This window comes from Xyrauchen texanus, chromosome 20 (assembly GCF_025860055.1).
Source record: "Xyrauchen texanus isolate HMW12.3.18 chromosome 20, RBS_HiC_50CHRs, whole genome shotgun sequence".
NCBI lineage: Eukaryota > Metazoa > Chordata > Actinopteri > Cypriniformes > Catostomidae > Xyrauchen > Xyrauchen texanus.
In genome coordinates, this window is record NC_068295.1 from 28,401,776 (window position 1) to 28,427,760 (window position 25,985).

The window sequence follows — 25,985 nt, forward strand, 5'->3', positions numbered from 1 at the left end:
CGAACTTAAAATCTTTGGTTTCATTTTAAGCTATGTTTATTATATATGTTTATCATTTATTATTCTTGTGTAAAGCACTTTGAATTACCAATACCACTATGAAATGCGATTTAAAGGAATTGTTCACCCAAAAAATGTATTCTCTCATAATTTACTCATTCTCAAACCATCCCAGTATAATTTCTTTCTTCTGCAGAACACAAACAAAGATTTTTAGAAGAATATCTTAGCTATGTATGTCCTTTTCATGCAAGTAAATGGTAACCAGAACTTTGAAGCTCCATAAATTACATAAAGGTAGCATAAAAGTAATCCGTAAAACTCCAGTGGTTAAATCCATATCTTTTGAAGCGATATGATAAGTGTGGGTGAGAAACGCCCAAACACTTTTGAAAGTTAAAGTGGAGATTTATAGTAAAAAAGGACTTAGCTAAATATGAATCTGTTTCTCACCCACACTTATCATATCGCTTCTTAAAACAGATTTAACGGTACGGTACACCATTTAATTGCATGGAAAGGGCATACAGAGCTGAAATATTCTTCTAAAAATCTTTGTGTGTTCAGCAGAAGAAAGAAAGTCACACTAAAACTGGGATGGCATGAGGGTGAGTAAATTATGTAAATTATGAATTTCATTTTTAGGTGAACTATACCTTTAAGCCATTTAATTCAAAAGTGACGTAATTGAATTCTTTAAATCTGAAAATGTTAAAGGCTTACTAAAGTTATTTTTGCATGTTAAGCTGGGACATGAGAAAGTATTTTAACACTGAAAATGTACTTACTTTATCCTTCATCCATTCATACATACTTTAGATGGTGCTAGAAAATTCAGGTGTGTTTGACCTCATGCACGTTTTACAAATAATCCTGGGGCCTGAAAATACTTTCAACCATTTGTAGCTATATGTTTAAACAACAGAATTGTGTTTAGTTATGTATTACTTGTTGTCTTTAATGTGAACTTATAACTTGTACTCACTGTTCCAAGAAAGATTTTCTTATGATTGGAATTAAAAGCCTTCATGTGTGGATTAGTACTGAAACAATGGTTTCTTTGGTCCTAATCAGAGAATTTTAATCCAGCCCATTGCTTTTCCAGCCTTTCATTCACGCACACTTTCCTGATCTCCTCTTTCACGAGGTAGAACAAAGGGAGTCTGGACCTAAAATTCTTTCCACTTGCTTGTTTTGTTTTTAACAGATGTGATTGTTAGACAGAATTTAAATCTGAGCGGTGTGTAAATGACTATGTGTGACAAAGCGATGGCATCTGGAATTTTGAGTTCTTCAACTGAGACTGTTCCCTATGGTGAAAAGAGTGCTTTCTCACAAACAGAACACAATGTTGTCGCTGTATACCTCATCACAGCAGGTAAAGTACATGTTTTTGTGTGGTTTTTGTACTGTGTATAATTGATTTTAGAGTTACAAATTGGCAGACACTTTTAACAGTTTTAAGTTCTTGAGGTACCGAAAGTTTGCAATTAACTTGTATCATCTCATTATGTAAGAGTTTAGTACTATAAAAGCCAAGCTATATTTGCTCTTGCAGCAATTCGCTTACTTTTGTGGCCTAAAGGGTCAGATTCTGCTGCAATGTTTTCAAGCATTCCTTGAAATTGACATTTACAGATTCAGCCAAGCGTGGAAAGGTAACCACCAGGGGGAGTTTGTCAAAAAAGGGAAACTGCAAACGTGAAATGTTTTCATAGGACATGACATATGTGTGACACTCTGTGTAGGTCCACAGATGTATTAACCACCCTCTCCCTGTCTGTTTGTCTCTCTTGTGGCAGGAGTGATCAGTCTGTCTAGTAATATTGTGGTGCTGCTGATGTTTGTGAAGTTCAGGGAGTTGCGTAATGCCACAAATGCTATCATTATTAATCTGGCCTTCACTGACGTTGGTGTGGCCGGTATAGGTTACCCAATGTCAGCAGCCTCAGACCTGCACGGGAGCTGGAAATTCGGCTACACAGGCTGCCAGGTGCGAACTTCCTACTTCATTTTCAACCAGACACACAACTATAAATGAGTGAATATTAAGAGAAAAAAAAAAAAAAATGCTGAAGTCAGATTTCACCCCGGAATCAAAAAGAAAGTAAGAAAGAAAAAGACTAAGAACTTATATTTCGCATAAAGAACTTCACGTTTATTATAAGGACCAGTAAGATGTCTTGGATTGTGACAATTTCATGAGCACCCCTCAAATTCTTCTGTAATGTGTCAGCATGTTTATTCTTTGGGTTAAACAGTGATTTTAAAATTAAACAGTAAACGTAGTACAACAAACACTACTATAATGTATAAATACTTTACAAACTACCTTACAATTACTTTTTTTGATTACACTAATGAGAATTTGGGAGGAAAACGTGCTTAAAGGGATAGTTCATCCAAAAATGAAAATCAATAATTTAGTCACCATCATACCATCTAAGATGTGTATGACTATCTTATTTCTGCAGAACACAAACAAAGGTTTTTAGAAGAGCATCTCAGCTCTGTAGGTCCATTCATTGCATTTAAATGGTGACCAGAACTTTGAAGCTATCAAAGCACATAAAAAGTAATTTTATGTCCTCACAATGCAAGTGAATGGGTACCAAAATTTTAAGCTAAAAGAATACGCAGCATAAAAGTTATCCAAACGACTCCAGTGGTTTAAAAAAAATCTTAAAAAGCAGTATGATAAGATAAACAGATATCTTATCGCTTCTTAAGTCGTATGCATAACTTTTATGCTGCGTATTTTTTAGCTTAAAATTTTGGTAGCCATTCACTTGCATTGTGAGGACATACAAAGCTGGGATATTTTTCTAAAAATATCATACACATCTAAAATTGCACAAGGGTGAGTAAATGATGAAAGAATGTACATTTTTGCGTGAGCTATCCTTTTAATTGTCCTAAATATAATGTTATGTTTCATAGTTCATAAACTAATGTTATATATACAATATACAACTTATTTTTTTTATTAAGTTTTACTATATGTTTGGGGGGGCAAATGTAATATTTGAGCAATCTACCATGGAAAATCCACATATCAGTAGAGTATTATGAATATGTCTATGGTGGTTATGGCCTTGTCAAAGAATATAAGTTAAGTAAAAGAACTCAGGGTAGCTCCCTCTAGGGGGTGCTACAAATACATAAGAACTGTACAGCATACAGTATGTGTTTAGTGTCGATGTGATTTAGTGTAGACTGACATGTTATGCTATTTTTCACTCATTGCCAGATGCCTCTTTCCTAGATCTATGCTGCTCTAAATATATTCTTTGGAATGGCGAGTATTGGCTTGCTCACCGTGGTTGCCATTGACAGATATCTTACCATATGTAGACCTGACATAGGTATGAATATACTATACATCTGTCTGAATGTAATATGAACTAATAAGGTCTGTCATGGTCTCACTGAAAGGTTATGGTGGAATACTCTTTAATTTGTGGTATACTATTTCTTCAAAGGAGCTCTTTTTTCCATGTGCATTTGTTACAGTGCAGAAGCTGACAACATTGTCATACACACTTTTAATTGTGACTGCTTGGCTGAATGCAGTGTTTTGGTCATCCATGCCAATCGTTGGTTGGGCAGGATATGCCCCTGACCCCACAGGCGCCACCTGCACCATTAACTGGAGGAACAATGACACGTGAGTGAAGAGTTGAGCTAAAAAATGACAATTCAAGTAATTCAGACCAGTTTTATTTGTTTACTACTCTGTTTTATTAATTTACAACTCTGTAAACCTTTCCTTCACATGATCACCTTTAATGTATGAGGTGTCACCTTGTATCACAACGTCATGCTAATATATAAGTGAGGATGAAGGTAACAAGGGAATACAAGAAAGACTAATCATGTTTATTTTAGATCTTTCGTGTCCTACACAATGGCTGTGATCACGGTCAACTTCATCATTCCCCTGTTGGTCATGTTCTACTGTTACTACAATGTCTCAGTAACTGTGAAGAGGTACAAATCCAATAACTGCCTAGAGAGCATCAACATGGATTGGTCTGACCAGATGGATGTGACTAAGGCAAGCAGCACTTTTTGATACTTTAATCACATGAGAACATGTCTAGGTCACATTTTACCACAAATTCAAAAGGAAAAACACAATTTTAATTTATTTTTACTTAGACTTTTCACAATGTAATATAATAATTATCCTTTTTATTTAAACAAATGAGCAATACAAACCATGATGATAAATAATTTAAATAATAAATAACTTTTGAAAATATATATATATATTTCTCCTTTCTTATTATATTAGAATAAATGTTTGCATTACAGTAATGAGAATTTATAAAAATACATATGATGCCAAGAACATGTATGGTACAAAGTAGGTTTAATTTCTTTTAAGAACATTTTTATTTAATAATTATTTGATTTTTGACATATTGTCATATGACCCAGACATAAACCCTTGACTGGTTTTGTGAGATTCACCCATGTACTCATTGTACTTTCTGGTTTCCAAGTATTAGTTTTTGAATGCCAATTTATTTCCCCCTTTTTTAGATGTCCATTATAATGATAGTGATGTTCCTGGTTGCCTGGTCTCCATATTCCATTGTGTGTTTGTGGGCATCATTCGGTGACCCCAAAATGATCCCAGCTCCAATGGCCATAATTGCCCCACTCTTCGCCAAGTCCTCCACTTTTTACAATCCTTGCATCTATGTCATTGCCAACAAGAAGTAAGACCTCAATGTATTGCATCTCTATTGTGATATATAAAACTTATTTCTTTCCTTACTAGTTATTTGAATTTGTTGATTGCTGCAGATTCAGAAGAGCAATCATTGGAATGTTACGATGTCAGACACGACAACGCGTTACTATTAGCAGCCAGGTTCCAATGACAGGCTCTTCTTTACCTCTCAACCCCTAAATGTGGAATGGAGCGGATATTCATCAAGCATGGCCACTATCCAGCGCTGGACGCTATCATACACCATTAACACCACTAGGGCATTGTTACTTTGCAGTCATTTGTGATACTGTTCCATGATTAAATATCCATCTTGCAAACCATTGACTACATTTGACGGTATACTGTTAGTTTAGTTGTTTATTTCCATGGTACTCCCTGCAAATCAGAGGTAATTCCAAATTTTTACATAGAGTTTACAGTGCAACTTCTTATGTTATTGACATGGCATTATTTTCAGAATGGTTCTTGCTGCTGTGTGTACTTTATATGTTTTCAATTGAATACTGTTCCACCATGATTTCTATGTCTTTTAATTTTCTAAGAACAAAGTTTTAAGCACATTTTGTTTTACGCACTTCAGGATATGTGTACACAGTGTTTAAATCACAGAATTTAGAACATTTATTTTACATTTACACATTTTACAAAAATGAATATGCTATATTTATCTTGCAACACATACAAATACAATATATTGCAACATTACATAAACAATGTACAGAGCCTAAAGATCAATAATGCTTAGTCTCAATTCATTTAATGAATGGCAACATGGCAACAGAATCCAAGACTACTTTATTATTTTAATTTAAGACTCTTTAGCTTAGGATTTGTTTTCAAGATGCCCCGAGCAATTCATTGACTTTCTGAAACATTTAACCAAATCTGGGTGATGTATAAAGGGGTGGTGGGTTGAATTTCTCTGACAGCACTAAGAAACATTGCTCTCCAGCCAGAAGCGGATCTCATCCATGTTCCGTTCCATCCACTCAATATTGTTCCTCACTGTTTCTAAAGCCTGTTTCCTTGACATCTCACCTGCTCCTGCATTCGGGTTCAGGGCAAAAAAGTGCTCCATCTAAAAAGAGATTAACTTGTGAGGCCTTTTCATAATTTAAACCTATGTTATCAGAAATTGAATAAGTGATTAACTGCCAAATCAATGTTAACCATGACAAAACATTTTCTAGACTATAGTATTGGTAGCAGTACAATACTAAACTGAGGCTATGTTCAGAACAGCATACTACAGCTCATAATATTTCTGCAGTATACAGTATCGATGTATATTCTGCACAGTATGCACATTTTCTGTATGCATAGAAAACAAAGATAGCCTATTATTGCCAAAATGTGCAACATACACTATACATTGCAATGCGATCAACTAGACCTTCCATTTTCAGTGTGATGAAGGCACTAATTATTGCAAAGATATTTATTTTGACTCGTGACATTTAGTAATTAAGTAATGACATTACCCAAAAATTGTATTAAAATTGTAATAAATAAATAACCACAACAACAACTTCTACAGTATTTAGAAGATGATAATTGGACAACAATCTAGCATATAACTGTTTGGAAGCGTTTGGAATATTCCTACTGTTTCACATACTATTTTATAAAAATAGTAGGCAGTATACAGTGCATACTGCTCAGTATTCAGTAAGTAGTAATCCAGGTAACACTACAATAATGTTGTTTTTTATTAATATAGTTTACTACGTTAGTTAACATGAACGAACAGAACTTATACATTTTGTTTAATGTTCATTTCAACATATACTATTAATGTTTTTACATTTACCTTAACATTAATATTATACTGTGTATATAATTAACGCGTTAACACAAAATTTGTTTAAAGCCATTAACGTGTAGTATGACCATTGGAATTAACCGTAGTTCATGAGAAGCGAGTCAATTCTTGCAAATGCCACTAATGTCACATGCATTGCCATCGGGAAAACAGATGGTGGGAGACATTATGCTGAGACCTGCATCAAGCATTTTATCAATGTAGAACATGCCCGTGATAGAGCTCCTAACATTGCAACCATTGTTGGGTAAGTTACTCTAAAAAGGTAATTAATTTCAAACTACTAATTTCATATTATATAGTGTAATTAGATTACTGTACTAATTACTCTGTCTGAAAAGTAATTGCATTACTTATTACTAATTACTTTCTTAAACCCTGATCAACCTCGACCAGATGAAAAATACAAGGATAGACATGAAATTGTTCTTTTAATTCTTTCAAATAAATCAAATACGTTATTAATGAACTGGCCAAAGAATTTAAGGGAGCAGCGTTAAATTAGAGAACATATATTTTAACATTAGATGTTAAATTTCGATTTAAATTCACTATTGTTTTATATAGAATTTTTCTAGAGTCTATACAGTATTTAACGCAATTACATCAGAAGTAACTGTAATTAAATCACAGAAAATTAAGAGTAATCCCTTACTTAAATTTTTTATGAAAAAGTAATTTAATTACAGTAATTAATTACTTAGTAATGCATTACACCCAACACTGATTGTAACATCATTGTAGTGTCAAGACAGCTGCCATTTGAACACCTGCCTTTCACTGCGAGGAGCGGCGCAAGGCAAAGGTTGAGGAGTGATACACATGCATTCACTAATGTTAACGAGTAGAACCTTATTGTAAAGTGTAACCACAATCTAGTATTCCATTCTGAGCATACTCTAAATCCAGCCTAAAATAACTTAATATAATTTAACTCTATAATTTATTTAATCAATTATCTGACATTTTTCAACACTTTAGGTGTGCATCACCTTCCACAGCTGCAGCTTTGAGTTGTATGTACTTGTAATTCTGGAGGGCAGACGGCCCAAATTCCTGTCATTGATAGTGTATCTAGAACAGACATGAGATCATTCAGAACATTTCTTTAACAGTAAACAGTAAAAAGTGGTTTAATCACCTAATCGCAACTGATGATAAATCAACTGACCTGTTCACTAGGTAATCCCAGTTGAGAGTGACCCAATCCCAGGCCATGGTTTTACCATATTTGTTTCGGGACACATATTGCACTAGAGTGAAAACATCTTGACTCCTCACAATGCTCTCATTTTTAGTGGCCTCAAGCAACCTGTAATAAAAGAAAGATTTGCCATTTGAACAGACTAACAATAATTATACAACATGCGATTAGTATAGAAATGACAGCCTTAAGTATTCCAAGGGAAAAAAGAATGTCATAAAAATTTGGAACAACACCGAGGGGGAGAAAATAACAAAATCATTAACATTTTTGTGTGAACTCCCTTTAATGCAGCCTCAGCATTTTTTCTAACATTAATACAGCTTGTTTGAGAAGAGGGAAGTTACCTATTAAGGAGAGTGATATCCTCTACAGATGCCAGGCCGTAGAGCAGCTTGTCTTTCTCCTGTGCAAGAGTAGCAGAGAGATACCTCTGGAACATGATTTCCCATCTCCTTGACAATTGCGAGTTCTTCATTCCATAACGGTACACCAGCAACCTCAAGTTGACAGCAACACTGCTGCTCTCCCCAGTCAGACAAATAGCCTCTTTTCATATATAAACTCTTGAGTGGACTTCTTTTGATATATACAAGTTCATGTATGAATGTGCTTACCTTATTGTTCCATTAATCCATTTATCGAAAATTTCAGAGGCTTGGTTCAGAGCCTCCTGATCACCCATCTGACATGCAATGCCCAAAACAGTCTCTCTCAGCAGCCTGCAAAGAAAACACAGACTTCAGTTTGTTTGGTTGCACATCTTCGTGAGAACACGCGCACACATGTGTGGACATTGTATTTTGGCTTTGCTATGTGCAACGCATAATTTAAATTAATTTAAACCAACAGTTCAGTAGACTCTATAAAGTGTTAAACGTTTGACGCACAGAGACATGTGACAAAACAACATGACACACAGAGTTTGTCTTTGGGAGAAAAGTCAACAAAGCATTTCAAACTGTTCTGAGACCTGTACAGACAGACAGCATACTGTCATTCCAAACTTCCTATCAATAGTTCAGTTTCAGGCTGCAGATGATGTCTGAACCACTCAACATGTTTTGCAGACATGGGACAATGGTAATCAGTAGAAAGATTCAGAATTTATCATGTTGTGGCAGGGCGGAGGGCGGGGCCGGGTCGTGATCATCGTGACACCCGGTCCCGTATTAGGCTAATCAAGCCTCTGAGGTATAAAGGTCGACTGCAGAGGGTCGAGCGGGAGAGAGAGATCGTTTACGGACATGTCCGTAATGTGTGTGTGTTTATGTTGTCTTTTAAGTTTACTATTAAAATATGATTAACATCGTCAAGCCGGTTCTCGCCTCCTCCTTTCCATTGGTCCCTTTACACAAGTATAATTTTATTTTAACATGGTTGGCAGTGATTGGAAGATGCTGGCCATTACTTTGAATCAGAATTAATTATGCTAATTTATAACCAACACTCCTGGAAACATAATAAACAGTTTGATTTAAAAAACAAAAAACTTGGTATTATTTAACATTTCACAATTAGGTCCTGAAGTCCACATATGTGAAACAATTTTTAGGAAAACTATTTACTTTTTATATTTTTAATTTATTGCATGTTTATTAAGTGCTACTAGTTACAAATAAAAAAAAGGGATATGGAAAATGCACACCGCAGTCATGCTTGGGTCTCAGGAGGCTATAGATTGCAAACACATGCATAAAGGTCTGCGTATACATGATCAGGCAAACTAATACTTCAGCATATGTATACAGTAAATATCCAGCATTTTAACATCTGGTTAAAGGTATAGTTGCGACCCTGTCTCATAAAAAGTAATACTTAGTATTAAGACAAAATTGTGCGCATTGGCTCATACAAAAACGTTTTCCTCTCATAAAGAAAAATTTACGAACCAACGACGTTGTTACAGTTTTTCCCCTCACCCAAACCCCAAACCTTTAAGAGATTGTTAAATGCAAGAGTGTGTCCATGAGTTGTGCTTAGGAATGTTTTTTAGTTCAGCTAAAATAAGATCACTCACCGTTCTGTTTGGGTCCCAATGTCATCCCACCCAAGCTGTCTGGATATCTCCTGCACATGGTCCCGGAAAAGTTTCTAAACACAGATTATGAAGATGAACAGAAAAAATGAAAATGAACATCTTGCAAACATCACATATAGTATCAGTGTTAAATATCACAGTTGGAACAATTCAACATTCAATATTATAATGGCATTTGTGTATTTTCATTACAAAATTACAATTTAAATATTGTGCTTATGCTCTCAGAAGGTAATTAACTCAAGACTTTGGGATCCTACTTGCAATTTGGGGTATAGCACTGGGTCATCCGCCAGCATTTCTCTCACATAGGAGATAGAAGTGGATACCCGATCCCAAACAATATAATCTGATTCATTAACCAGATATCTTGTCAAGTTGAAGGCATTTCCATAATCAACTATATCTGCCCTGTTAAAATGCACAACAAAAGTCATGGTGTCAGTATTTCCATCATCATCATCTCTCCTCTAGACATCCTCCTCATTCCTCATCAAGACCATTTGTAGTTGTGTGATGATAATTATATTGTATATTACATGATTCACTTTTATCTGTCTACCAGCTCAAATTGAAAGAAAATATGGTAACACTTTACAATAAGGTCCCATGTGTTAAAATGTATTAACAACATTATTTAACATGAACTAATGATGAACAATACTTTAACAACATTTATTAATCTTGGTTTATGTTAATTGCAACATATATTCAACATGTGTTTTTAAAATCAAAAATTGTATGTGTTAACATTAGTTAATGCACTATGAATTAGTATGAACTAACAATGAACAATTTTCATTTTATTAACCGATATTAACAAAGATTAAAAAATGCTGTAAAAAATGATTTGTACATTGTTGGTTCATGATATCTAATGCCTTAACTAATGTTAACAGTTGTAACCTTTTTGTAAAGTGTTACTGAAAATATTTTTGCAGTGGGAAAATGATTTCACCAACTCACCGTCCAAATGCAAAAACATCATCAATGTAACTGCTTCGGTCAGTTGCATCATACACCTAAACAAAGAAAAGCATCATGTGGGTTATTATATTTTGACACTCAGTACAAACAATATTTCTATTTCTTAGAGTTCTTATAGAGAAAAGGATATGAATGACAATACCAGATGATCTGTGAGAAGTTGCTCGCCGATAGCGCTCCACACACTGTCATGGTGATTTACTCTGTAAAAGCCCATGTGGTCTTTGTTGACTTTGATGAGCCCATCGTTAGTAGGGGAATAGCCAGTAATGACTAACTCTGATTAAACAAAGCGCAATGAGGGAAATTACACAGTGAAACATCTCAATTAAGAACTTATAAAGATAGATTGCCCCAAAATTTTAAAGATGTCATCATTTACACACCCTTGTGTTGTTCGAACCTGTATGACTTACTTTCTTTCATGCATGGAACACAAAAGGAGATGTTAGGCAGAATGTTTGTCTCAGTCACCATTTATTTTCATCACAGCTTTTTGGGACTGAAGCATGTCATTTAAATTCTCTTTTTGCATTCCATGGAGGAAAAAGTCTTATGAGTTTGCAACAACATCAGAGTCAAGAATTTTCTTTTTAGGTGATCTATCCCTTTAACTGATTCTGAGTAGATACAGATACACTGTTGTGTGTGTAAACACACTGAATGTCAAAAGGTCTGAGCATAAAGGTCTGTGAATGATCTTGTTTACCTGTTTGTCCTTTGTCAAATAAGATGGAATCGTTTCTGGAGTTCAGTGTGCTCCATTTCACAGGAATGGTCCATTTGTAGCTGTGGGAACCAAATGAAAGACGCAGGATCAGACATTGGGGTCAGCTCAATATCTCGGTTTTTGACTAGAAAGGTTTTTTAATAAATTATACTTTGTGATTATGTTGAAGATCTTGGCAGACATACAGAAGAATATTGTACATATAATATGTAAAGAATATTATAGATGATCTAGAAGATAATCAGTCATTGTAAGAGAGTAGAGATGCAGCACTCTCAGGCTCACCCCAGGGAAGTGGTGGGCTGGCTGGGGTCCGCCTTGGGGTCCAGGAGAAACCTGGTCTGGGTGAGTTTGGCATCAGTGCCTGTGGTGGTCAGTTTCAGCATTGGATAACCCATCTGTTTGGTCCATGTATCCATAATTTCTGCCACAGGTAAGCTACTCTCCTAAAGTATGACCCAAGAGAAATTTGAGTGTAACTTCTTAACACTGACATATGAACTTTTATAAAATTGGACATTGATTGACAAAAACCCTTCAAACGCTAGTCGAAAGGCATGACTAATAAAAGGTATTTACATCAGCCATGGCTTTCCAGAAGTCTGCTGTCTTTGCATTCTTGAAGGGGAAGGTTTTCAGATATCTCTGTGGTGCAGAAAGAAATGGGTTTGATTTCATATATGAATGCCTAATTAAAGGAAAATTAATGCAAAATAAGAGATGTGGTATCTTACTCGACATCCAGCCCTAAAGATGTCACGGCCAAGCAAGTCCTCCAGCATTCTTAAAATAGAAGCACCCTAAAACAGAGTGTGATCACAAATCAGAAATATTTACATTTCCTGAAGGAAATACCATGTTCCAACTAGCCAAAGAATAGAGTTTTAGGTAATCATAGGTTCTAGGCTTTGGTTTGTCGCTTTGTTGGCCATAGCTGTTTAACTAGATGCAAGAAAGACACTACCAATTTAGTATGCAAATAGACAAATCATAATTCATGAATGCTTGTATTACATGCGAGTGAGGGCAGCTGGTGGAGTTTCTGGTGCCCCCTAGGGTATGATGGTGCCCCCCTAGGGAATTGGTGCCCTACGCAGACTGCGCATTATGCGTATAGATAGCTGCTGTACTGTGGTAGCCTAATGTTATTTTTCTGAAAGTGATTAGTCTAATGGCTCATTAGTTTCAACAAAACCAATCTGGCTTTGGCTGAACTAGACAGCTCCTTCAGTTTATGTCAATATTCTATAAAAGACTAAATGAAAATCACTGAAAGCGACGCGACCGCTCCCATTATAATTCATAAATCTGTCTACACTAGTGGCATCGTAGCAATCGAGAATGATTATTTTGATGAACTTACAACACAACAAATGGAGTGGACTTTTTACTTGTCTGAGGTAATGGCACTTTGATGTTCCGGGGGAAATTCAAAGCTGCATTTTTTGCTTCCTTGAAGGGCACTCTTGTGGAAGGGGATGCCTCTCGAAAGCTTGTTCAAAACGAAAGTGAGAAAACGAATCTTTTCTTGGAGGGCCCTTCCACAAAACTGCTAGCGAAGGGTTCATTCATACAGTAATGCCATGTTTCCTCCAAAGTACCCACCCTGCAGTTTGGAGTGACTCTAGGGCAGAGGAAGGATCACTCGCGATTGGAATCCGCCCTGATCTGCTGTAGTGTAACTTCTTAAATACACCTTTGCCTAATTTTCTTTAATATGCCCAAAAGGGCACAATTAGATTTGTGAACGAAAGGGCGTGTGCCCCTGCTGCCCCCGTTCTGTGCATGTCATTGTGTCTGGCATTACCTTACCTTGCTGTACGAGATGGCATCAAACACAGATGTGATCTCAGCAGGGGTGGACACATCCACAATTATAGGATGGGAGGAGAGAAGTGCATCATCAACCATGACAGGAAACACATCATCGATAAGCATGATGTCACGCTGAGAACAGAGTGAAGGGTATACAAGGGGATACAATTTACATCCAAAAATGATCCACCTTAATGTAAATGGGTGGTTTAATATTACCAAAAGAGCGCAACAGTGAGAGCACACTTTTCCCAGTACCTGTGGTTCCGGAAAGTATGTTTCCCCATTTATCTTCTCCAAAAAACATCATAAATAAAGTTATATATCCTAATTAATCACAACATCACAACCTTTATTTACAACAAAAAATAACACACATATCAAATCAAATCAAATCAAATCACTTTATTGTCACACTACCATGTAGACAAGTGCAACAGTAGGTGAAAATCTTGTGTGCAGTTCCGAGCAACATAGCAGTCATGACAGTGACGAGACATATACCAATTACAATAAACAACACAATTTACATATCAAATGTACACATACTTACACAACACAATAATTATATACAATGTACAGTATACAATACACACAATATAGAATACACAATATACAATAAGTGGGAGTATATGAAAATATATAAGTAGTTGTATTGAGGACAATATGTTGACAGTCCAGTGTGAGATTATAGATGAATAAAGTGCAGTGCTAATTATTGATCCTGATAGATCAAGTGTTCAACAGTCTGACTGCTTGGGGGAAGAAGCTGTCATGTAGTTGCTAGTGCGGGTCCTGATGCTGCGATACCGCCTGCCTGATGGTAGCAGTGAGAACAGACCATGACTCGGGTGGCTGGAGTCTCTGATGATCCTCCGAGCTTTTTTCACACACCGCCTTGTATATATGTCCTGGAGGGAGGGAAGCTCACCTCCGATGATGTTTCTGGCAGTTCGCACCACCCTTTGCAGGGCTTTGCAGTTGTGGGCTGTGCTATTGCCGTACCAGGCAGTGATGCAGGCAGTCAGGATGCTCTCTACAGTACTAGTGTAGAACCGTGTGTGGATGTGGTGGTTCATTCCAAACTTCCTCAGCCGTCTCAGGAAGAAGAGGCGCTGGTGAATCTTCTTCACAACGGCCTCAGTGTGGACGGACCATGTGAGTTCCTCAGTAATGTGGACACCGAGGAACTTGAAACTGGTGACTCTCTCCACCGGTGCTCCATTAATGGTGATGGGCTGTGTTCGCCGTCTTTCTTCCTGAAGTCCACTACAAGCTCCTTGGTTTTACTGACGTTGAGGGAGAGGTTGTGCTCCTGACACCAGCGTGTCAGAGTGTGCACCTCCTCTCTGTAGGCTCTTTCATCATTGTCAGTGATCAGACCTACCACCGTCGTATCGTCAGCAAACTTAATGATGGTATTGGAGCTATGTGTTGCCACACAGTCATGCGTGTATAGGGAATACAGGAGAGGGCTAAGAACACAGCCCAGCGGGGCTCCAGTGTTGAGGGTCAGTGATGAGGAGGTGTTGCTGCCCATTCTAACCACCTGATGTCTGCCTGACAGGAAATCCAGGATCCAGCTGCACAGCGAGCTGTTTAAACCCAGAGTTTCATATCAAGCTTGGAGGGCACTATGGTGTTGAATGCTGAGCTGTAGTCTACAAACAGCATTCTCACATATGTGTTCCTTTTTTCCAGATGGGAGAGAGCAGTGTGTAGTGTAGATGCAATGGCATCATCGGTGGAGCGGTTGTTACGGTAGGCAAACTGCAATGGGTCCAAAGAGGGGGGCAGAACAGAGCAGATGTAATCTGTGATTAACCTTTCGAAGCATTTGCTGATGATGGTGGTCAGAGCAACAGGACGCCAGTCATTTAAGCAAGTGATTGTGGCTTGCTTCGGTACAGGCACAATGGTTGATGTTTTGAAGCATGTGGGGACTACAGACAGGGAGAGGGACAGATTGAAAATGTCCGTAAAAACACCAGCCAGTTGATTCGCCCACGCTCTGATGACGCGGCCCGGAATGCCGTCTGGACCCGCGGCTTTACGGATGTTCACCCGTCAGAAGGATCGGGTTACATCCACAACAGAGACGGAGAGTGAACCAACCTCTGTAACGTCAGCCGCGAATACTCTCTCCGCGAGGGCGGTGTTATTGTCATCAAAACGAGCATAAAATGTATTAAGTTCGTCCGGGAGAGATGCAGCGGTGTTCATGGCGGAGTCTTTATTCCGTTTGTAGTCCGTGATGGTGTTAATTCCCTGCCACATACTTCTAGAGTCAGTGGTGTTGAACATCTATCTATAGATATATATATATAGATAGATAGATAGATAGATAGATAGATAGATAGATAGATAGATAGATAGATAGATAGATAGATAGATAGATAGATAGATAGATAGATAGATAATCTAATTTAAATTTTGAATTATCTAAATATAGAGCATAATTTTCTGTAAAGCTGATTTGAAACGATGTGTGTTGTGCTTTTACACCATTGCTTAACCTCAGAGTTCAAGTTAGATTTGTCCTACAAGGTTTATACTGTATATGATTGTTAAAAATGTCTTAACAGACTAAATCAATGGGATTTCTACTTCCGGATCCTGACTGTTGCGTTCTATTTGGCATCATATTTGTATGACTGTGCTCACCATTCCCCAGTCAGGCTCTGCCTCTTCCACTCCCACATACTCAAAGAAACTAGCAAAGCCCTCATTCAGCCACAGGTCATCCCACCAGTCCATGGTCACAATATTTCCAAACCACTGCAGATAAAAGAGAAAACACAGCCCCTTAAATGGTAGACATCATGCTTATTCAGCCAAAAATGACTCTTGCGACAGTGCATTTGATAAAATGTGCTTATGCCTGGTGAAGGAAATATTTTTTACAAATGCATAGAAACTCTGATGCTCGAAACTAAAGAATTTACAAATATTTCATGAATTGAATACATAGATGTGACAAGGAGGAGGGCGTGGCCAGGCCGTAAGTTTGCACAACTGGCACAGACAAGAAGCAGCCGGAGAAGCCAGTTCGAAACAGACGCTTGCGTCCTGTGTGTGTGCGTCAATGTTTGTTTGTGCTGAAAAGAAGTTTTTCTGTTGTGTCTGATTAAAAGTCTTTGCGATTGTTCACCCGGTGCCTAAATTTAATTCAACATGCAAACCAATACACATTGCAACATCAGCAGTCAGTTTAATAAAGTTTGTGAACAGAGGGCATTGCGGTGATAGTCATCTTTATGGTAACTGTATTTATTCTCTGTCAGTCTCGGGTGACTGTAAACGGGTCAATAAAATGAACTCTGATTGAAAATGTAGTTACAGGAAACAATGGTGTGCACAGTAAAATGTAATAGATGAGCATTCAGCACAGGGTGTTCTGCCAAGGCCTGTTCTGATGTGTGACTGATAATGTATCTGTATATTGTCCTGCAGTCAGCTGAACCAAACTCTTTAAGTTAAGAAAACCTTTAGAGTTAATTCCCTTACAATCATAACAAAAACTTTTCTAAACTTAAGTGGCCACTGGACTCTGCGTGTGAAGTGATTTCCTTTAGTGTTCTATGAATGACAAAGCTGCAGTCTGGACATGAGTTAAGAATCCTATCACACCTCAGTATACTGGCCTATTATCTAAATCATATATGACTTTCTGTATATTTTGGTCTACAATGACCAAAAAGCAACAATAACATTGTGCAACCCCGCATACACATGCATGGACGTTGTAATTTGGCTTCACTATACGCAACACATTATTTAAATTAATATAACCTGCGCATCTCAGTTCAGAAAACTCTGGGTTGTTAGTACAGGTTTACATTTTATGTAACAAAACAACGCCGATCACAGCAGAGTTTGTCTTTGGGAGAAACGGTAACAAAACTACATCTGGTAAAAAAACAATTAACCTTGTACTCTGAAACCTGTTTGACTCAAAAGATTAGAGAAACCCCACGCTGCTAAACAAAATGTACACTAATGTGTACTTTAATGCATTTTGTCCTGAGAAATCCTTTACTTACTATGCATTTTGCTTTATATAGTCTTAATATGGAGTTAGGATGAAAATAAGGTGCATTCCGAACTGTTCTGAGACCAGTACTGACTGACAGACAGCACAATGGAGGTTAAGTCATTCACTAAATAGGGAGCATAGCTTTCCTATGCAGCTAAGTGCATTCACTCTGTGTTCAAATCCCACATAACTAAACTTACATTATAGTTATCTTAAGGTTCAGACTCAAAACTCTAAATGATACTTAGACTAATCCTGACACAAAAAGAAGTCTTTCATTGTGGAATTGCTTCTTAGCATCTCTATTTTTTGAAATGCTTCTCTATTCCAAGAAGATACAATAGAGAATTGTATGAGAGAGTGACTGATGTGATGTGACAGGACTAGTGAAGTAGTAACCTGGTGAACAAGCTCATGCGCAATGACACTGGCCACTCGCTGTTTGTTGTATGACGAAGACTCATTCTCATCGAACAGCAGGTTGGTTTCTCTGTAGGTAATCAACCCCCAGTTCTCCATTGCACCTGTCCCAAAATCTGGGATTGCTATCTTATCTGCAACAGAGACAGAATGCATCATACATTCTTTTTTTTTTTTTACAATAATCACAGCATAGACAGAAATGACAATCAGTCTATTTGGATGGGATCAAAGCATGTACAGCTGTTTCAATCTGTATAAGAAACAGAAGTCAATTTCAACTGTCTGTTTTAGAGATACAGTTAACAAATCAAATGTTCAGAAGAGCCTAATGATATCTCTAAAATCGTAAACATTGGACAGCAGAAATATAATGCAGTGCAAATGCAAAAGGCAGAAACTACACACATTTAGTTAAAATTGTCAAACTGAGTCATGACCGAAATTGGGTCTCTAAGACTATTATCTCTGCTGTGATTTTTAGTTTTTTTCAGTTGCACTGTTGGGAGTTTGACTTACTGCACTTATGCAAGGCAGTACAGATCTGCACATTTACCTAGTTTCTGTATGGAATATGGCATGTCAAAGTACTCCTCAAAGTAATCAAATATAATCTTGGTGACATTTGCAGCATATTCAGCTGTTTTAATCTGCAAAGGCTGAGCATAGATCCGCAGCTGTCAGGAGGGAGAGAAGGAGAGAAAAAAAGAGAGCTGAAAAAGGTGTACTTAATATCAATAACTATTTCTGTACATCTTGGATTTAATCAAATAGAATGGCAATTGATAGAAAATGCTTACTGGTATTCCACTTTTTGATTTCCGCTCCACAAAATCGAACTGGTGCACCGCAAAACATACCAAATAGGTGCTCATCTTTACTGATGTTTCAAAAGAGGTTTTCTTTCTTTGGTCTGACACTTCTTCTATTTTCTGAGGGTGTGTGTGTGTGTGTGTGTGTGTGAGAGAGAGAGAGAGAGAGAGAGAGCGAGAGAGAGAGAGAGAGAGGGGGGGGGAGGGGCAAAATATGCTGTTTATATGTTAAAACAAAAAGTGCGTAATTTTCAGTCATTAAGCAGAATTGCAAAAATAATAATGATTATCTTCCATTGTTCAGAAAACCAAGTATCCCACCCCAAACTTTCCATTAGTTTAGCCAATGTTGCTGTGCCGGGCTGGTTGGGATGCTCAAACAAATAGAGTGATGTTTGAAAGCACCACAAACTCACAGATTTCCATGAAATCAACCCAGAATTGGCTTATTTATAGTCTCTGCACATTAAGATGGGATTGGAGAAAGTATTGTAACATCCAAAAACATTACATTACCTTTAACATGTCACATAAAGAATATGAATGGAGCAAGACTTCTTTTTCCACAGAAATAAGCACTCAAACACAAAACACAAGCCAATAACCCTTTTATAAACGATTTTTCTGGACTGAGGGAGCAAGTGAATGTACCTCCACAGGCATGTTGGACAGAGCTTTATATGTACTGTCATGGGTGATGGAGATTGTGTAGTTGGCCTTTTTGTTTGGCTCATCAAAACAAGGGAAGGATTTACGTGCGTCCGTGGGTTCATGGTCTGTGGCAGCGATTTTCCTGTAAAATTTCAGAGAGGGATTCATAAAACTCAACCAGTGGTTTACATTTACCTCATTTAGCATATCTGGGGAAAGCCCAACCACAGCGACATTTTCATTAACATCTAATCAAGTCTGATTATGACTAAATAAAGTCCAAAGCCAGTTCTACATGTATGCATTAAAATGGATTTAGGAGGCTCCTGATATATTGTCCAGTTGCTTTGAAATAGAAGTAATGTGTTCAAGTAAAAGTGACTAATAATGTACATTAATCGACACACTGTTAGCACAGTTGAGTTACACTGTTTATATCACTCTGCTTATCTGTGTTTGTGGAATTCCAGACCAGAGTATGTAAGCAGTGTGGAGTGAAGTTGCGTGAATGTGCCTGAATGTGCACCCAGCGCCATGTGTACTGTAGAATAAAGCAGCTATTTCTCCAAGACTTAAATTACATTATTTTAAACATATTTTTCAAAAATAGCCTAAATAAGTTTTAGTATTTTGTATCAATCTCTGGGACAGGCTGTAATATGGTAAAAGGTTGTATATGTGAGTGCTGGTGGCTGAAGTCAAACAGTAACTCTCAGAAAGTTTTTCCACTGATACATTAATATAACCCTGAGTATGTATGTCAAATTCAGTCCAAAATTGATTTAGGCAACCATGACAGGTCAGGGAATAACATATGTAGCTATGTACCTGGTAGCTGTTACAGTAAAAATATAAAAAATGATCCATTGTTTTTTATTATTCAATTCTGGATGCTGAATAATTACACCACACAAAGTTTTATAATGGGGGTCTATAACCCTTTTCAGGGCATGATTCAGGGCATGAGAAATAGAGCAGGACCCACTGTTGCTTATTGTTTAAGAGTTGCATTTTAAGCCTGGCATATAATAACATGCATACTTTGTTATGATGTTTACATTAATAAAAATTAATGATGTGCAGTCACATATTTGTACATTGCTTTTAAATTCCATTTGAATGTGGAAGGACACTTAAACATTTAGCTTAACTTTAGCTTTGGTTGAAAGTTAGCCAGTAACACTTTACAATAAGGTTCCATTTGTTAACATTAGTTAATGCATTAGGTGTCATGAACAAACAATTAACAATATATAGTTAACAGCATGTATTCATCTTTAATGTTACTTAATGAAAAATCTTTACTCTGTTTTTCACATTCCCACTGTATATGTGTGCCCTCTTTATTCCCTGTTATTACGATGTGTTATGACGCGTATAGGACTTTATCACAGTCTGCATGTTGTCACATCCGAATAGTTGCGTAACCAAACATCCACCCATCGATCTGTCTGTGGACGATTGCAGTTATTCTAAATAAATTTAGCCAACTTGGATGGACTTGGCAGTAAACATCTCATTGTTTCTTTGGATTAACACAGCACTTCACCATGAGTGCTTTAATTAGCACTTTAATGTGTAAAAATCTGAGCGATGCGATTATCAGCACGAAGATTTCCCAGTTCATGAGGAGCTGCGCATGCTGTTCAGCTTACTCCCAGAGGATTATTGTGCTCAACTCAAGTCTGAAGAAACATAAATAGCATCTACTACCAACTGTTAGTGGTCACAGTCCATACAAAACCTTTCAGATTAATACATTTATATTATTGAAGTTTATATAGATGCCAGTAGGCTACTCATATTAATAATTCCTTTAGCAACTGAATATTAGCTACAGCAAGTAAACATGAATGATTTATTTTATCGGCATAACAGTAATATGCAGTAAGCACTTTGCTAACGCAGCAAAATAATAAAATACATTTAAATAAAACAGAACCATTTAGACCTGCATACCAGTTGTTACCAGTGTTACCAGTTAACCTAATACTGTATTTTGCTGAACATTAGACTGTGGCTAGTTGTCACATGGGGAAGTTGTTACAAGAGCTATATCTTAGTAACGATAAGACTTAGAGTCTAAAGTCCAATTACATAAAGGAACATTCCAGGTTCAATACAAGTTCAGCTCATTCGACAACATTTGTGGCATAATGTTAATTACCACAAACATTTTTGACTCATCCCCCTTTTTCTTAAAAGAAATGCAAAAATCAAGATAACAGTGAGATGCTTAATTTTTGGAAGGTTTAAAGGCAGAAATGTGAAGCTTATAATTTTATAAAAGCACTTAAATTCATTCTTCTGTTAAAAATGTTGTATTATTTGACCTGTAAAGTTATTTAAATCGTCATTTTTACAGTCATTTTTAGGGTTTAGGATTTGTTGGCATTACATCATCTTTTAAAATTGGCTATACATTTACCCAGAAAAGGTTGGTAAGTGATTTTATCACACTAAAATAATGTTAACACACATATTGTTTATGTCTTGTGGCTACACTTTTGAATTAGTGAGTATTTTAATGTTTACAGATTGGCCCCATTCACTTTCATTGTGAGGGCCTCACTGTAACTTACATTTTTGCTTTTTTGAAAGAAAAGGAGGGGCAAGTCACAAACATTTTTTGTGGTAATCAACACTATGCCACAAATGCTGTCGATTGAGCTTAAGTTGTATTAAACCCACAATATTCCTTTAAATGTGTTTTCTCCAACAATGGTTTTGTATGTTTTCCTTCTTAAATTAGAATACATTTTGGTGATTTGTACACTCCAAATAAAATTTTCACATCATATTCATAATTTTTCATTATATTTTTGTAAGAGCTCTTGGGTAAACAAGTGAACATTATCAAACCACATGGTATGCATTCAGACAATGGTCATATTATATTATGGTTGTGTTAATATTTTATAAAGGCATATTTTTATAGAAAATCTAATGACAAAGGTATAAGTTTGGTCGGGGCATGTTGTCACATGTGTTTTAAATGTTATACATTTACACAATTTTTCAATTACAATATTTTATGTTCAAAATAATGTTTTGCTATTACAAATACACAATGCTATTACACTTTCAAAAATAAACCTACCATGAGAAATGTTCACTGGAGTAAAAAATGCACCAACCAGCTCTGGTTTCCTTATACATACGTATGTATTTTCCCCCACAAAAATTTGTTTGTGATCAAACAAATAGTTGACAGACCCCCTGTTTAAGTGCCCTGTTCTACAATCTAGTTACTGTGAAACTTACTTGGTAACTCCATTCTCCTGATAAGTGGTCCTGTAGAAACCAACGAGAGAGCCATTGAGCCAGCCCTGGAAGTGGAGAGTGAGGATGTAGTGCTCGCCTGTGCCAGGAAGCTCCTCAGCTGCCTCCACTACCACATACTCCTGTGGTTTGTACTCAAAGCATTCCTTCACTGCAACAGAGGACAGGCCAGATGGGTCACTGCGCTGTAAAGTGGGAACTGCAGTGACAAAAGTCTCTCGGATGTGGAGCCAAAGATGCGAGCTGGGGTGCCTCAGGTACAGATGGATGGACACACTCCCGGTGTAGATGTCTGTTTCAAGGTCTGGCTCCAGATGCAGCTCGTAATGGAATGGTACTATGTAGTCAGGCAAGCGAAAGTTGCTCCAGTCACCATTTGTGTTGTTAGTGGGTTTGCAGGGACCCCGGTCAGCTGGTGGTGGTGGTGGTGGTGATGTTGGGGGTGATAGTGTTGGTTTGGTTTCCTCTTCTGATGAGGAGGTCTTCTGGCTCAAACCTACCCCGAGCCCCACAGCAACACCTGTCACTATGACCACTGCGCAGATGACAGCAGTGTGTGTCTTGCGGATACAGTAACGCTTTTCTTTCTTTTCAAATTCCAAGGATTCCATGGCAAACAGTCACACGCATACACAAAGTTAAAATGTGTACAAATGCTCAAAGTTCACAGATTGTCACAACACTTTAAACTCTCTCCAAAACACACACACACACACACACACACACACACACACACACACACACACACAAAGACACACTCAATCCACACACTCATTCAGGGCAGCCTTTGGGAGGCACAGATGTTAAAGCAGGAGTTAGGTTTCAACACAATCAAAAAATGGCTTGGATTCCACACAGTTGTCCACACCAGGAGGTGATCCCAAGCTGTAGTGTTTCACTAAATCTCAGGCTGATATTAAAGATAGAGGAGACACGGCTGAATTTGTACCGTCCTTTAGTTAAACATCAATCAAAACATGTTAATCAGCAGTGGAATGGGTAATTATGAAGAGAGTAGAGGACGGGGGGTGTTGTAAGGGTGATTCAGTTTACATTTTATCTACTTTCTCTAAGTGTTATCAAAATTCAGGATTCAGATTGTAAAGTAAGACTCATTTTATTAGACACTAACCTCCACAGCAACTACTATAAAAGTGATCCTTTTAAAACACAAAATTTTCCATTTTAAGGAACAAATGTTGTAATCAGTATAATCTTGAACACTGTAAAACACGATAGCCCCATTAAGTTAAGTTAACTTATTTCTTATCTTTAACTCCAGTTGCCATGACAAGTTTTGGATATTGAACTCAAGTTTATAGTAATCCATTGTCTTGACTTCTTGTGAGTTTTGTCTGATTTCAATGTTCATTTAACTCATGTCTGTAAGTTATAAGTTGAAAAGGGGGAAGGGGGAGGACGCGAGTGAGCTGGAGTCGCTGAATTTCTGTTGAGTAACACAAAGACGGAGAGGGATAAGTTTGTAGTTTATAATTTGTGTTGATAAAGTTTTGTAACGTTGCCACTTTCTTGTGTGGTGAAAAGTTCAGCACAGTAACCGTGCTCTGTGAATGTGACTGCACCAGTTCTGTAAAACATTGGAGAATCCTGGATATTATTTTGATGAAATGGATGTTTTTACAATCAGCCTTTATTGGAACCTGTTGTCCTACAAGGAATGCATTCCCAAGCCAATGTTAAAGCCTGTTAACATTGTCCATTTTAAATAAATGTTATATTTTTGAGCAGATAAGTTGTAAGTTCATTCAGTGTAAATAAGGAAACTGGCAAACTTGCCGTTATTAGTCAAGATGAGAAATACATTTAAGAAACAATCAAAAAACATTAGTGCTCTTAACTTAAAATGGTAAATGACATGAATATATTTTAAGTTATCTTAACTTGAAAGTGTAAGTTGAAATAGTGGGGAATTGTGTGTTTATTTGACAAGATAATGTGAGTTTTCTTGAATTGATAATGTAACAGTTGTTTTAACTGTTTGTTATCAAGTTGAAACAACAAATGATCATTAGTTAAACAACTTGTAAAATGTAACTATTTGAGTTGAAACAAAGGTTATCTTCAAGTTGATTTTACTCACATTTTTAAGGCAGCAGGTGAACTTTAATTTCTGCCTTTAACCAACTTAAAATGTTTACAGTGTACATGGGATATTCAAACACAATCACTCATCGTTGGCAGCATGGTTTTGGACAAGAAACCCATATGCAAACTTAAAGGTTTAGTTCACCCAAAAATGTAAATTCTGTCATCATTCAGTCACCCTTATGTTGTTACAAAAGTGACGTTCTATCTTCCGTGGAAAGAAGATGATTGGTAGAATGACAATCTCAGCCCCCATTCACTGTCATTGTATGGAGAGAAAAAGAGAAACAGGAAAACGAATGCTGGCTGAGCTAACACATCTCATTTTGTGTCATATGGGAATGAAGCAACATGAGGGTGAGCAAATGATGACAATTTATTTTTTGAGTAGACTCGAGAAGACTACATACAAGATTTATGTTGTTTTATTGTTTTATTTACTTTACATTATTATTATATTATTGAAACACAAATTATTAGAAGGAACGGTTTGTTTTAAAAATTGTTTGGGGCTCAGGTTTACAGTCATAGGGTCCGTTCACATAGAACGCATCAAAAAGAATGACGCAGTGGCACAAATAGATCAGAATGCATGTAACTGGATTTGAAGAACTATTTAACGCGTGTAAAAATTCGGCACTTTTGCACTAGACACTGAAAATACGAAACGCGGCCTCAACAGTCAAAGACGTCCATCTTGCACATGTTTAAATCGGAAAACAATTGAAAAACAGTGTGGGCAGACACAAATACGCATTTGGAGTGAACAGTCCCTGCATATACAGCAGGGAGAGAGATATTATATTTCACAGTCTTAGAATATCATCTAAATCTCTGATCCATAAAGTGTATCTGAAAGAACTTAGTGCCACCGCTTCAATGTAACATTCAAAAAGTGAACGTGTAAGGTAATTATGCTTTGGTAATTTGAGTCAAATCAGGGGTGAGTTTGTGGAACATTTCCAATATAAAATAAACATGCACATATATGTGATTTTCCAAAGTTTGTGTCCACTTATGAAAATGTTTCTATTTTGCATTTTTCTATTTTAATAGTTTTTTTTTTTTTATGACAAATTATATTCTCAGCACAACAGTCTGAGTGAAAAATGTGTGCAAAAGCTGCATGTGAAAAATGTTGTATGTGAATTTTCACAGAGCATGTTGTGAAAGTGCTTAATTGAAAGAACCTTTTGATCAAAATAAGTTGACACTGTTATTATCACAAATGTACTTATTTGATTACTGATCACAAATAAATATTTCTCATATGGTGTCATGTAATCGCAAGCACGCAAACAACAGCAAGAGAGGAGCAGTCTATTTAATTCATAT

General features: G+C 36.9%; 2 protein-coding genes across 2 annotated transcripts; one reads left to right on the top strand and one right to left on the bottom strand.

Moving 5' to 3' along the window:
- The first annotated feature begins 1,135 nt into the window (after window positions 1-1,135).
- Window positions 1,136-4,956, top strand: rrh (retinal pigment epithelium-derived rhodopsin homolog). The gene is made up of 7 exons (XM_052150763.1): window positions 1,136-1,378; window positions 1,803-1,993; window positions 3,266-3,365; window positions 3,514-3,667; window positions 3,889-4,057; window positions 4,549-4,727; window positions 4,816-4,956. The coding sequence occupies exons 1-7, from the start codon at window positions 1,249-1,251 to the stop codon at window positions 4,919-4,921; spliced, it is 1,029 nt and encodes a 342-aa protein (XP_052006723.1). The 5' UTR covers window positions 1,136-1,248; the 3' UTR covers window positions 4,922-4,956.
- On the bottom strand, window positions 4,947-23,443 carry enpep (glutamyl aminopeptidase). Its single transcript, XM_052150762.1, has 20 exons — window positions 22,527-23,443; window positions 19,263-19,404; window positions 18,600-18,731; window positions 18,356-18,476; window positions 17,779-17,933; window positions 16,008-16,121; window positions 13,341-13,475; window positions 12,263-12,328; window positions 12,108-12,173; window positions 11,814-11,974; window positions 11,508-11,587; window positions 10,941-11,077; window positions 10,778-10,833; window positions 10,072-10,222; window positions 9,791-9,864; window positions 8,388-8,492; window positions 8,118-8,291; window positions 7,738-7,878; window positions 7,559-7,640; window positions 4,947-5,822 (listed from the first exon to the last, which is right to left on the bottom strand). The coding sequence occupies exons 1-20, from the start codon at window positions 23,153-23,155 to the stop codon at window positions 5,676-5,678; spliced, it is 2,868 nt and encodes a 955-aa protein (XP_052006722.1). The 5' UTR covers window positions 23,156-23,443; the 3' UTR covers window positions 4,947-5,675.
- Window positions 23,444-25,985: the final 2,542 nt, after the last annotated feature.

What these genes read in the sequence shown, in the direction of transcription:
- enpep (XM_052150762.1), bottom strand. Translation starts at nt 23,155, where the DNA reads ATGGAATCCTTGGAATTTGAAAAGAAAGAAAAGCGTTACTGTATCCGC. An exon ending in AATCAAAAAGTGGAATACCA is followed by an intron (nt 18,477 to 18,599) that starts GTAAGCATTTTC and finishes CCCTCCTGACAG; the next exon opens with CTGCGGATCTATGCTCAGCC. An exon ending in ATTTGACAAAGGACAAACAG is followed by an intron (nt 11,078 to 11,507) that starts GTAAACAAGATC and finishes TTGTTTAATCAG; the next exon opens with AGTTAGTCATTACTGGCTAT.
- rrh (XM_052150763.1), top strand. Translation starts at nt 1,249, where the DNA reads ATGACTATGTGTGACAAAGCGATGGCATCTGGAATTTTGAGTTCTTCA. An exon ending in TCGGCTACACAGGCTGCCAG is followed by an intron (nt 1,994 to 3,265) that starts GTGCGAACTTCC and finishes CCTCTTTCCTAG; the next exon opens with ATCTATGCTGCTCTAAATAT. An exon ending in ACCAGATGGATGTGACTAAG is followed by an intron (nt 4,058 to 4,548) that starts GCAAGCAGCACT and finishes CCCCTTTTTTAG; the next exon opens with ATGTCCATTATAATGATAGT.